This window comes from Lacerta agilis, chromosome 3 (genome assembly GCF_009819535.1).
Source record: "Lacerta agilis isolate rLacAgi1 chromosome 3, rLacAgi1.pri, whole genome shotgun sequence".
In the NCBI taxonomy this organism is placed as follows: Eukaryota; Metazoa; Chordata; class Lepidosauria; order Squamata; family Lacertidae; genus Lacerta; species Lacerta agilis.
The window spans coordinates 56236271-56249155 of NC_046314.1; the positions used below are offsets into that span (position 1 = coordinate 56236271).

Consider the following 12885-nt stretch of genomic DNA (forward strand, 5'->3'; position numbering starts at 1 on the left):
AAAAAAATATTAAAGCATCATTCTGATAAGGGAGAAATGGAACATAGGAAGCTGCCTCTAAGGTTGGAGGTCCCTATGTTATGAGTGGGAGGACTGGGATTGAAAGTGGTTTGCCTAAGGTCACCTAGTGAGCTCATAGTAGTGGCAGGATCTGAACCAGATTTATGGCTCTGTCTTACTGCCCCTAGGCTACATGGGTTGTCTAGAGAGCTACCATCCTGGTCAACATCTTATTTAGTGTTCACTGCTCTCATACCCATACCAGTCACATATACCCTCTATCTCTTTGAGTTGAATCCAACAAAGTCATACTCAAAGTATGGACTTATGGCAGGGGAGGAAAGGGATAAAAAAACCTCCACATGCAGTAGCCCTTGCAAAACTCTATAGAAAAGATTTGAATATTGAAGTTACGGACATGTAATTTCAACATTTGCTGTGGCAGTTGGAAACAAATACATATTTTAATCTTTTTTCTTCTTCTTGAGTGTACCGTGGGGTGGCGGCAGCTAACCTGTGGTCCTGCAGTTATTGTTGGCCTCCAGTTTCCATCACCCCCTGCCAGCATGCCCAGTAGTCAGGAATTATTGGAGTTTTAGTCCATCTGCAGAGTCACAGGTTAGCTAACCTGATTTTGCTCAGGATGCAATACTCACAGTGTACACTTGGAAAGTAAGTCCTGTTAAATTCAATGGCACTTACTAACAGGTAAGTGGGGACTAGGAAGGCAGCACTGGTTGTATAGATTTCTTAATGCCAGTTGGGTTTGCCCACCTCTGCACTCTTTCTCTAGAGCAGTTTAGTCACTTGGTGAACCTGCCTTCTGTATATTTCTCGTCTTCAGCACAGAAACTCACATCTCCCATGGTCTTTTTCTTCTTTTAATGCTATAAGCAATCTACACCCAGAAGCAAGGCCAAACATAGTAATAGAGATGTAATATTGTACCATTGGTACAAAACAATATTCTTTTTAATCATCCTGGAGAGTCCCAAATGACTTACAGTATTTTTGCTGTAAATACAGCTGGTAATAAACACAACTAAACGGCACGTTCCATTGACATTTTTTAAGTAGCAACATAAATATAAATACTGATTTCTTTTTAACATAAGTTTGATATGCTGCAATCTTGAGATACTACAAACATTATTCTGAAATGAGTTTTTAATATCACAAACTAAATTTATCCGAGTATTGCCTCTGCAGAGGTTAATGAAGCATGCATGTAGCCCATTATCTTTAATATGAAAGCACTTTAATAGAAAACAATTATGTGAGCTTTGTCGTTATTATTATTCCCCTAGGATGAAAAGACTTAAAATGAAGGGAATCAAATGCATCTTTATGTATATCTTTGAAATAATCATTGCCTGAGTTATTTTCAGGTTCTTATGCATGGGTTTAATCTTTTGAAGAACCTTTGTGTATCTGCCACTGAATCCTGTATGCTGTAGATTGCCGGTATTTAGGAGTGGAGGTGGGGAGGGCGTGTAAGGAAATATTGTCACTTTGCACAAGATGCCAGTCAGGCCTCTTGGGCCTAGAAAAGACTCAACTCTCCACCCCTTCCTCAGGATAAACTCAAATGGTTGGAAATATATTTCTGGAAACCTTTAAGTTTTCTGTTCTTTTTGCAAACAACATGTGAACACAATTTGAAAACGGTTACCCTAAGAAAACAACTCCACTCTTCCCATATTGCCTTTTTTAAAAATTATGGGATTGGCAGAATTCAGTCTGTGCAATGATTTTTTTCAATTTTTCCACAGTTCTTCACTAAAGTAGAATAAGCATTTACCCTGCTGATTTGGGAAAACAGAGCTTTAGTTCTTTTAACTCTTACATGAATTTCTGCTAATTCAAAGTAGGTTTATTTCCAGTGACAACCAAACTGCTTTTATAGGTTTTTTTAGGGTTGCTAATTAGTCATTTTAAAGACTTTTACAGACTGGTGCAGCAATCCACCTTCTGATAAGCCATTTTTAGCTTTCTCCTCCTCTTTGAGCAAGCTTTTGTTTAGTACCCCAGCTCCACCCTTTCCTATGTTTGTGGGACAATAATCAGCAGCTGTTCCTCTAAGGACTTTTGGTTTGCCAACACACACATCTTAATTCTTTTAGGGATCTACATGGTACCTACCAGAAGGCCATAACAGTCAGATTTATTTTTCTGATTTCTTTGCTTTAAAAAAAAATTAAAATCAGGAAGGGCAAGACAAAGCACAGTAGCACAAATATTTTAGAATCATAAGATATCTCACAACCCTTTTTCATTTGGTAATAATTAGCTTCACATGGTAGAAAGTGGCGTATTAACATCAGACTAGATGTTAATAAGGTGGAAAGCTCCCATATATGGCGATAGACTCCAGAAGCTTTACCCAGATGTTGGCCCCAGTCTTCAGTAGGTGCACTTATCAACAATTCCTGTGCAGATTCCGAACTATATACATGGTACAGAATCAGTATTTTACTGTTAAGTGAAACGTGGTGATTGGTATTAACATTTGTATAGGAGCTCTCGTGCAAAGAGATCAATAAGAAAGAAATCAGTATGAGTTAGCACATGTTCTACATGTGTTGATTTTATATGTGTATACAAATTGTAGAGTTGGAAGGGACCTGTAGGGTCATATTTCAACACCCTGCAATGCAGTAAAAAGTATCCATAAGAATACACATACATGAATTTGTTGAAATAAAAAATAAAAAATTGTCCAGTAGCACCCTTAGAGACCAACTAAGTTTGTTCTAGGTATAAGCTTTCATGTGCATGCACACTTCTTCAGATACCTTGAAGTGGGATTGTTGCACTAACAAGCAATTCTGAGGTTTGCTTGTAAGTTTAAATTACTGGTAGATGTTAAGAAAGCTGGATTCAGTTCTAAGCACTGCCAGTAACATGCATTTTGGCTTTCAACAAATTCATTAAAAATTGTCCAGTAGCACCTTGCAATTACGTTGCAAAAATTAAGGTGCACATTAGATTCATTGCCACAATTACATTCACCAGCTACGGTAATACTTCTTTGGTTTCAAGGTTCTGAAAATTGAGGTATGCATTAGATTTGATGGCACATTAGACTTGAGTAAATATGGTAAAAAAATACTCAACACAATAAAACAAACACCCCATGGCAACTGATCCTGCTAGTCTAAATTCCACAGTGTATGCTGTTTTACTGGCTATCAGTTATATAGTTCTATTATGTTCCACTGGTCCATCAGTGTGAGTCAACATTGCTGTGCCTAGAACAGTGTTGACCTGGCAAACTTTAGTCTTAGGTGGTACAAATTTGGGCAGAAATGAATTGTGACATGTAAAACAACACATGTAAGCATCACATTGAGGGCTTTTCACCTGCTACAAAGCTACATGTTAGGAAGGTGGGATTGTTGCACTAACTAGCATAGCAGATTGGCTCTTTCATTTTTTTAAAAAAATATGCAATTTTTAAAATGTGTATCTAGTTTCAAGTGCGTAATTCTGAGGTTTGCTTATAAGTTTAAATTACTGGTAGATTCTATCTGAACATTTGTTCTCTTTTCCATCTTGTTTTATCATTCATAATTTTATCAAACTTTATAGTCTGCACAATGTTTGGAATTTTAAAAGTTTCTCCATTTGTGCCTATCTAGATATTGTGAGGAAGATGTTTAAAGAAAAGGGCATCGTCACAGGAGAAGATAAAGCTTTTAAGCCTCACTTGACTTTCATGAAGCTGTCAAAATCGCCAAAACTACGAAAACAGGTGCAGTCACTTTGTACATCACAATATCTATACAAATGGTGGGGGAATGCTATGACCTTTAAGAAATTGTACTATAAAGGAGGTTTAAATTTCCAAACACAATAACCCAGAAGTCAAGTAGTGATGCTTAAAAATGCAGTGGTACTTCGGTTTAAGAACAGTCCGGTTTAAGAACAATTTGGTTTACAAACTCCGCAAAACCAGAAGTAGTGTCCCAGTTTGAGAACTTTACTTAGATCTAAGAACGGAATCTGAATGGTGGAAGGGCACCAGCGGCAGGAAGCCTCATTAGGGAATCACGCCTCGGTTTAAGAATGGTTTTGGTTTAAGAACGGACTTCTGGAACGGATTAAGTTTGTAAACTGAGGTACCACTGTATATATTATTTTGGGCAGTATCCAAGGCATTTGTTCCATTAGCGCAATAATTCTCCCCCTATGCCCTCCCCAAATCTGTTCCAGAGGGTTGGCTGTGTGGCAAACTCCCTGAATATTGATGGGGGTGGGATAATGTGACAGTGTTTTGGGTGATTTAAAAGTTAGATACTCCCTGTCAGTAACGCTGGAGAGATTCTCTGCATGTGGTAGCATTTACTAATATCCAGCAACAATAACTCCTAATGTGAAATGAAAATCTGGGACCACTTATTCATCAACCAGAGGGTCAAAGTAAGGATGAGGCATGTTGGAAACCAAACTGGAATTTTTAAACACACTCAATGAGGTTTACAGCTTAATGGTTACTCTGATAAGGCACAGCCCTTAGTTTTGGTCAAAGCCACTTTAGAGAAGTTTTATTTTAAATCTGTTTCTAATTAAACTGATTCCTCCTGAAATGGTTATTTCTTCTACTATGCTAGTAAAACTCTAATGCAAATGTCCACACTGAATTGCAACAGTTAAATTATATCTCTTCAGTTTAGTGTATAAACATTTAAAGTATTATCATGATTTATATTAACCAATTTCTCCCAAATGTGTTCTGAGACTATAGATATTAACCTGCCAAATTCTTTTCCTTTATAATAATTCAACATTGTTTGGTTGTGTAGCTTGTTTTAGTTTTTTTAAGAGTATAATAAACATACTTAAGGCATACTTAAGTTCATATTTATTCTTTTTCATATTATTCAACAATAATTTGTTTTAAACAGTAAAGAGAAAGTTTATGTAAAACTGAACAATAATGAATAGAACTTAGAACACAAATATAATATTTTAATAGTCTTATTTAATTTTACTTAATAAACAATTCAATTATTTAAAGTAATTTATTTTTTCTTATATTTATTAGTATTATGCACCTGAAGATGTATTCTTCTCTTTCAAATAATCTTTCCAAATATCAGTTATTGTTAATTTCTTCATTACCTATATTTCTCTGGTAAGCAGTGAAGGCTAGAGAGTTGTCTAAAGATCCCTAGCAGTTTTCTCTCCTACCTAAGGCATTTCTGCCACTACATTGTGGTAGTGTGTGTCAAGCACCTGGTATGAATCGCTGCATTCATTTTGGTGGATCACAAGTTGTGCAGGCTTCTTTGACATCTATAGATGAATTACCGGTAACTTGAGCAAGGACTTCTGTTTCATTTGTTTGTCATAACCAACTAAGCACAAGCAATTCAGTACATGTTATGCCTTTTTAATAGGGTATGATATGGTTGCTGAAGAGGGCAGCACCTCTTCACTCATAAACTCCTTTAAATCCAGTTGAGGATTATTGAGGTCCAGGGAGAGGAATTTATCTACCAGAGATTTGCAACTTTGCAACTGTTTCTCCTTTGAAGAATGGTCAGTGTGTTGGATGGGTTTCCCATTGCGGAGCAACTCTGACACTTCTACTCCTCGGGCAATCAATTTAGGTGGCATGCCAGCCAAATCTGCAATATTAGCTGCATGGCTGACAGTGGACATGCCTTCTTTGATCTGGTAGAAAAACACAAGTTCATTTCCATCTTGGTGGGTGTCCATAGTCAGATATTGCAGAAGAGGACTGTCAGGCAGGAGATTCAGCTGCATCAGGCTGTGGAAATTAGTGGCAACAAAAATGTGTGGGCATTGGGTTGATTGTCTAATCCAGTACCTTAGCACAGCAGCCAGAAGAGAGAGGCCATCTACTGTGTTTGTGCCTTTGCCAAATTCATCAATGAGCACCAAAGACCTTTCAGTGGCATTGTTTACTGCCTTGGCTACTTGGTTAAGATCAATCATGAAAGTGGACAGTCCTAGAGATACTGACTCTCTGCTATGGATCCTGGTGTAGATTCCATCCACTGCCCCTATCTCAGCTTCAGCAGCAGGAACATAGCTGCCAATTAGGGCCATAAATGTAATAATGCCTATCTGCTTTAAATATACACTCTTTCCAGAAGAATTGGGTCCGGTGATGATCTTAATCCGGCCATGCTTTTCAGTGCTCTCCACTGAGTTGGGGTAAAAGGTCTTGGCACATAACTCCATCAGTGGATGCCTTCCATCCTTAATACGGATCATGTGGGATTGAGAGAAGCATGGACGGATATATCCATTCTCACGAGCCATCACTGCTAAAGAGAGCAGCACATCTAAGTGTGCTGTGTATTCAATCACATCACTAAGTACTGCAGACTTTTCCAAAATCTTAGTCTGTAGCTGGTCCATGATCAGTATTTCTTGATCCCTTATTTCACAATGAAGATCACCAAGCAAACTATCCAGTTCCTTTGTCCTGGCACTGCGGTAGTGAAGCTTTTCTTCTGACAAGAACATGAAATCTAGTCCCTCAATCTCAAAGTCACTCATTTCCACCATTGTGGGCAGCCGTGGAATGGAGAGTAAGAATCCTATTAAGGGAATATAAATAACGCTACAGGATGGAATTCTATTATCCAGGTCCTCCAGTTCTTTTCGGGCCACCTCTGTAAGGAAGTCTGAAAGCCCCATCAGCTTTCGTTTCTTTTCATCAATGGTGGGATCTACATTTGGTCTGACAGTGAAGTGGTTTTCTGAGATACTGCCTTCAAAATCTACCACTTTGCTGATTAGGCTGGCAATATAGTGTAGATCTTCAGTGAAGACTTGTGAAATAGTGTGGAAGAGCTCAATGGTATTGGGCAGGGAGCGACATGTATCTCTGAGGCACACAGCACTGTAAACGGTTTTGTACAGTGCTTGCCAGTCACTTACCTTAGTGTTAGAAACAGCCATGCGCCTAAGAATCAGGGGTACATTTTTAATATTTTTGAGGCACTCCTGTAGGGTCAGAACTATTTCATGATTCCGAGCTAGCAGGAAAAATTGGATAACATCAAGACGTTTGTTCAGTTCTGTCAAATTGCGTGTGGGTCTCATGAGCCACAGTCTCATCAGCTTCTCTCCCCACTTGCATCTACAGTGGTTCAGAATCCCATATAAGCTGAGTCCTTCTTTTTTCCCACTGGCTTGCTTATACACAGAAGGATGCACTTCACTTTTAAATATCTGCAGCACAGAGTAAGCATCTTGATCTACATGTACAATATCTGTCAGTACAAACTTTTTAAAAGCAAGGATAGGAACATTGACACTACTATCTTCCAGTTCAACTCCAACCCTCCTCCTGTCAAGAAACTTCAGCAATCCTCCTAGCACTCTTACCACGAGTGGGCTCTCAAAAGGAATAATAGACGACAAATAGAGGATTTTTTCAGTTGCTGTCATGTGAGAGGGGACAAAAGGGAATTGCCTAGATAGGATCCTTTGCTTGCTTACTTCTAAACCAAAATCCATATTTGGATACAGGACAACCTCTGGCGTTCCTCCTTCCTGATGTTCTCCCATAGTATTACCTATATTGGACAGGAATTTGGCTATGCTATAATCTTGCTTAGCACTACTTAATATGTATTTGGGAAGTACTTCTTCAACCACTTTCTGGAGCAGCTTAAGGTCTTCATTGTCCGGTGTGTCAGCCATAAAGTAGATAGAGCAGTCTCCAGTGTCATAGTAAGCAATACCCAGCTCTCCTCCATACCACAACACACACATGCAGATCTCATGCTGTTCTTGTTCATCTTCTTGATCAATGGTAGGCAATGGTTGGGGCTGGCAGTTGGTGGCAGAAGAAGCAGTAGCACTCATTTTTAACAGAATTCTAGAAGATATGTGGCTGGGTAAACAAAACAAAACATTCTTTTTAGTGTTTCATTCTTTAACTTCCATGCTTTTCCTCACAAAGCTACCCCTCCCATTTGGCTATTTCTCCAAACCTATGATATCACTGTTCTTATTTCTTACATGACCTTCTTATATTTGATCTTACTCTGTGCATTCCCCTCTCACTTTGAAAGAAAGACTTTCAAAAATTCCACAAGATTATTAGACACAAAAGGTACCAGAAGGATTCTATGATTGATTGATTGATTGATTGATTGATTAAGTATTTTGTGAAGACAATACAGGTAACTCACAACTTGCACTCATTTAACTTATGTCCATTCAGCTTTACATGCCTGGGAAAATAAAAATAAAAAGGGGGTGGTGGGGGGGGGACTTTTGCAATCCCAGTCACCACAGTACCCAGTGTGTTTTGTCCATACACAATTTTGGCTTTAGGCACTATCCTCAGAACGTAAGCCTTTTGTAAGTTGAGAGTCAGCTATACTGAAATAGTCTTACCTGAATTCTTCTTAAGTTGCTAATTGTAAACGGTCACTATTTGAAGAGTCTAGAGAAAACAGATAGCTTATACACAATAAATAGGTAGAATCAGATGCTTTTGGACTTCTATAGAAATATGAAAGGCAGCTAATAAACTGTTCAAGAAGTGGTTTTGAATGTACAGAAGAGTGAGCTGGACTTTGATATGAGACTAACCATTGAAAGTATAATTAAGAGGAGGTTCATCATTCCTTAGCATGAAAGTAATATTTTGCAACATGGATTTTGCAAGCAAAATAACATGAAAAATGTGAAGAAGGTAGTTTGCCTTTTACACAGAACAAGTAGAGAGTTTGAAGAACATTTAAATACAAAAACATAGTTAAGCACATGCATATGAGGCCTATTGAGTCCAGTGTTTCAGCGTATAATGATATAGTTGTTAGATGAGAGATCAGTATCCAACCCTTGAGTGAACCAACATGATGCATTGGGGGTCTTATTCTCAAATTGGGTGTACTAGTTTCTATAAAACTTGTTATGAATTTGTGCGTGTGTTTGGAAATAGTTGTCTGACTGCTTTACCACATTACCACAAGACCAGATTACGGTTGTACGTAATGTTTGAAAAGCCACAAAACCCATCAAAAGTTTGGCAGGCCTTATAACAATCATGGGAACCAGGCAGAGGGCCTTCTTGGTAGTGGCGCCCGCCCTGTGGAACGCCCTCCCATCAGATGTCAAGGAAATAAACAACTATCTGACTTTTAGAAAACATCTGGAGGCAGCCCTGTTTAGGGAAGTTTTAAACGTTTGATGCTTTATTGTGTTTTTAATATTCTGGTGGGAGCTGCCCAGAGTGGCTGGGGAAATCCAGTCAGATGGGCGGGGTGGTAATAATAATAATAATAATAATAATAATAATAATAATAATAATAATAATAATAATAATAATAATAATTTGGTTGAAAACATCAACCCTGGTTTGAAAACTAATTAAAAATGCTTTGTGAATTATGTTTCTGTTGCTCTCTTAATTTAACATGGGCTAGAGATTATAATAAGACAAGGCTACAGGGGATACTATGAAGCTGGTTCATATCCCTTTACTGCAGACAAACCTTATGCCCCCTCAAGCAGACAAAGATGCCTGAATAAGAGCTTAAAAAAAGAAGTGGAGGGAAACCAGAGCTCCCTCATAATATAACCACTGCTGGACTATACCATTCCAGCCTGCTGTGGGGGGGGGGAGATGGTTAGATATTTTAACGCTTCCCCTCATAAAATAGTACTGCATATAAAACGAAATGTCCCTTGCCAGTTATAGAGTTATTCTGGTATGTTTTTCCTCAGTATCCCATAGACGGTGTAACAGGATAATTGTCCTGTCAGGATATTGTATTAAGGGAGTGTCCCTTCAGATTCCACCAAAAGCCTCAAAATTAACTGCTTAAAGGTGATTGTAGTTAAGTGCCATATACATTGTTTAAATAGATAAAAATTCTATAGTTTCTAAAAATGATACCTGTTGAGCTTATAGTTTGGAACATGACATATGTGAGGCTTAGGAATGTGTCACCTTGCAAACCCAATAAAAATTGTCTCAAAAATGCTGATGATTAACACCTCAAAGTGACAGTTTTCACTCCAGTATTTATGCAGGCATACAAAATATTTCTTTACAATTGTGTGGAAAACTACTCATGCATTCAAGCTTGTTAAGGAAGACATGTCTTCATGGCTTTGGTGAAGTTATGAATGTCAAAAGTTCAAATGTCAAAAGATTTTTCTGCCCCATTAAAACCCATGGTAGCAACTACTGGTAAAATAATATGTGGCGTGTTTGTAATTTAAATACTGATGCTCGAAATCCCCACTCAGCCATGAAGCTCGCTGGGTGACCTTGGGCCATTCACTCAAACTCAGCCTCGCCTACCTCACAGGGTTGTTGTGAAGATAAATAGGGAGCAGCAGAACTGTGCAGGCCACCTTGAGCTCCTTGGAGAGAAAGTGGAATATAAATGTAATAAATGAAATAAAACAAACGTTGAGATTATCACAGCTTTTGCGGAGGGAGTCTGCTAGTAATTTAATTTAATTTATTTTAATTTTATTTTATTACAGTTTATGACAATGTGGTGCAGAAGTTGCTAGGTTTTGGGGGGCCTGTGGGCACATTTGGAAAACTAAGGAACTGTTGTAGCCATCACCTCACAACTGCACACCCTTCAACTGCATGCACACATCTCATAATCACACATGAACACACATAGTGAGGAAGCATACCATAATTTGTGACATTACACAACATCAGTACTGATCATAGGTCATGTCTGATAAGGCATTAGCATTATTTTTCAGTTTTCTGGCTTTGAAGAGCTTGAACCAGCATGACATAGCTTTAAATCAGCAAGGTTTTCTAAATCATTGTATTGTGTTCATCATGCAGATACTTAACTAACCTCTGCAAATTATACTTGAGTTACAAGAGTCAGTGTTGCATTGAGGGTTACCAAGAGATGACTCATGTGAAGTTAACATTTACCACTAGATGTCAGTGACATTTCAAGAATTAGGAAAAGTAAAGTACCGTAATTTTTTGGACAGTGAGCAAATATTCTGTCCAAATATATTCTGACATACTTGCTTTGTTTTTACCTCAGAAAGCTTCTTCAAAAACACTTGAATAAAAAGAAATGCAGCATTATTATTATTATTATTATTATTATTATTATTATTATTATTATTACTACTACTACTATTACAACTACCCACTACTACTACTATTTCTGTATTTCTTTTCTTTCCAGTCTGGAGCCCAGGACAGTGTACAGCATTAATAAAACCAGTTAATTAAAAAAAATTACATTAAAGGCCATTAAAAAAATTAATTGCATCCAACAGAACCCTAATTAAAACTGCAGCAACTGCTATAAATATCATTTTTTAAAAAAAAACTGCAGCAACTGCTGCAACATTTATCTCCCCAAAACACAGATGAACAAGTATGTATTTAACTGATACCTAAAGACTACCAATGAGGAGGACAACTGTACTTTTCCAAGAAGGCAATTCTATAGTGCACTAAATTTGAAACAGCTGACCATAGCATCTTTCTATTACTTGCCTTTAAAATTGTTTATTTTAAATGACCAAGCCAAATTTATATACATATGGTATGCCAGTGGAATAATGCTCATTAAATAATCAGGAGCCAGCTGTTTACCTCGACAGGTACCCAATAATGCTAATCTCTGATTTAATTAATGGTGTGCTGATACCATTTACAGGTTATACCAGACAAAATGTATTGTACCAATCAATTGAGTATAGGATTTCTCCGTACTTGATGTGCATCCCGACCCAACAGAAGTGATCTATAGACGGTAACAGGTTTTCATTCACAGATCTCTGCTACTGACAGACAAAATGGCACTAGGAAAGTGGGCAACTGCTTTAGGTATGGCATTTAAATATAGTACTTAAGTTTCTACAGCTGCAATGGACTCACCAGCTGGATTATTAGTCAGCAAGACTATCAAGGTGTGTTTTTTTTTTCAAAATTTCAGCATGTTGAAACTTTGGTCAGTAGAACCAATAGGAAAATATTATGAAAATCTAGTTTGTCTATAAAGTGCTGTGCACATTGATGGTGCTGTATTAATCTTCTGCCTCCTCGTTAAATAGTGTATTTTTTCTTTACTGTTTTAAGGGAGTGAAAAGAATTGATCCAACCTTATTTGAGAATTTCAAGAGCCATCATTTTGGAGATGAATCCATGAAGCGTCTAGATCTTTGTGCAATGTTGAAAAAGAAGCAACCTAATGGCTACTATCACTGTGAGTCCTCTATCACAGTAGGTAAGTGCAATATATTTCTTATGCTTTTCTGAGTTAGCTGTAAGTGAAATGGCTTTTTGTTATGTTCATTCATCTTCCTACTTTTTTCATGACCTAAAGGAATGTAGTATATGTGAGGACCTTTACTTAGTTGTTCAAGATTTCTTAACACAAACACAGTGCCAAGAATGCAGCTTAAATAATGTTTCTGGTCAAGACTTTGAAACTTGTTAACATAATATTGCCTCTTCCTCAATTTAACTTCTTGGAAAAGTCAGATTAAACGGGAAACAATAGGCACTGTTTGAATTTATAATTGCCAGGGCTGTAAACTTCAAGCCACTTGATTGAGGGATTAAAAAATTAAAGCTTTACATTAACATTAAAATTGCTTTCCCCCTCCTGGATTAATAGGAAATGCTGTGACTGAGGGAAAGTTGCATGCCGGAGATTCCTATATCACTCCCCATTGTGTGTACATGGAAAAACAGCACACTTAAAAATGACATATGAATGGGAAGCCAGCTTATATTTTTCTTATCCATGTGAAACTACTCTAGCTTTCTAACAATGAGAACCAGGGCCAGCTGAAGCAAACAATGTTCAGTGTCAATAATTAATTTAAATCTGGATCTTCCACAATACTTATAAGTTTCATTTTTAAAAGCCCTTTGGA

At 37.6% G+C, this 12885-nt stretch overlaps 2 protein-coding genes across 4 annotated transcripts in view; one reads left to right on the plus strand and one right to left on the minus strand.

Moving 5' to 3' along the window:
• AKAP7 (A-kinase anchoring protein 7) overlaps positions 1–12885 on the plus strand; it is an 82636-nt gene that overhangs the window by 36439 nt on the left and 33312 nt on the right. For all 3 annotated transcript variants that reach the window (XM_033143783.1, XM_033143781.1, XM_033143782.1), the window contains exons 6-7: positions 3642–3754; positions 12083–12230. In XM_033143783.1, coding sequence (XP_032999674.1) covers positions 3642–3754; positions 12083–12230 — 261 coding nt within the window. The remainder of the gene's footprint in view (positions 1–3641; positions 3755–12082; positions 12231–12885) is intronic.
• MSH5 (mutS homolog 5) lies at positions 5323–9609 on the minus strand. The gene is made up of 3 exons (XM_033143780.1): positions 9492–9609; positions 8389–8437; positions 5323–7879 (listed from the first exon to the last, which is right to left on the minus strand). The coding sequence occupies exon 3, from the start codon at positions 7849–7851 to the stop codon at positions 5386–5388; it is 2466 nt and encodes an 821-aa protein (XP_032999671.1). The 5' UTR covers positions 7852–7879; positions 8389–8437; positions 9492–9609; the 3' UTR covers positions 5323–5385.

Bases quoted from the DNA above. Each gene is read 5' to 3' on its own strand.
- MSH5 (XM_033143780.1), bottom strand. From the start codon at position 7,851: ATGAGTGCTACTGCTTCTTCTGCCACCAACTGCCAGCCCCAACCATTG.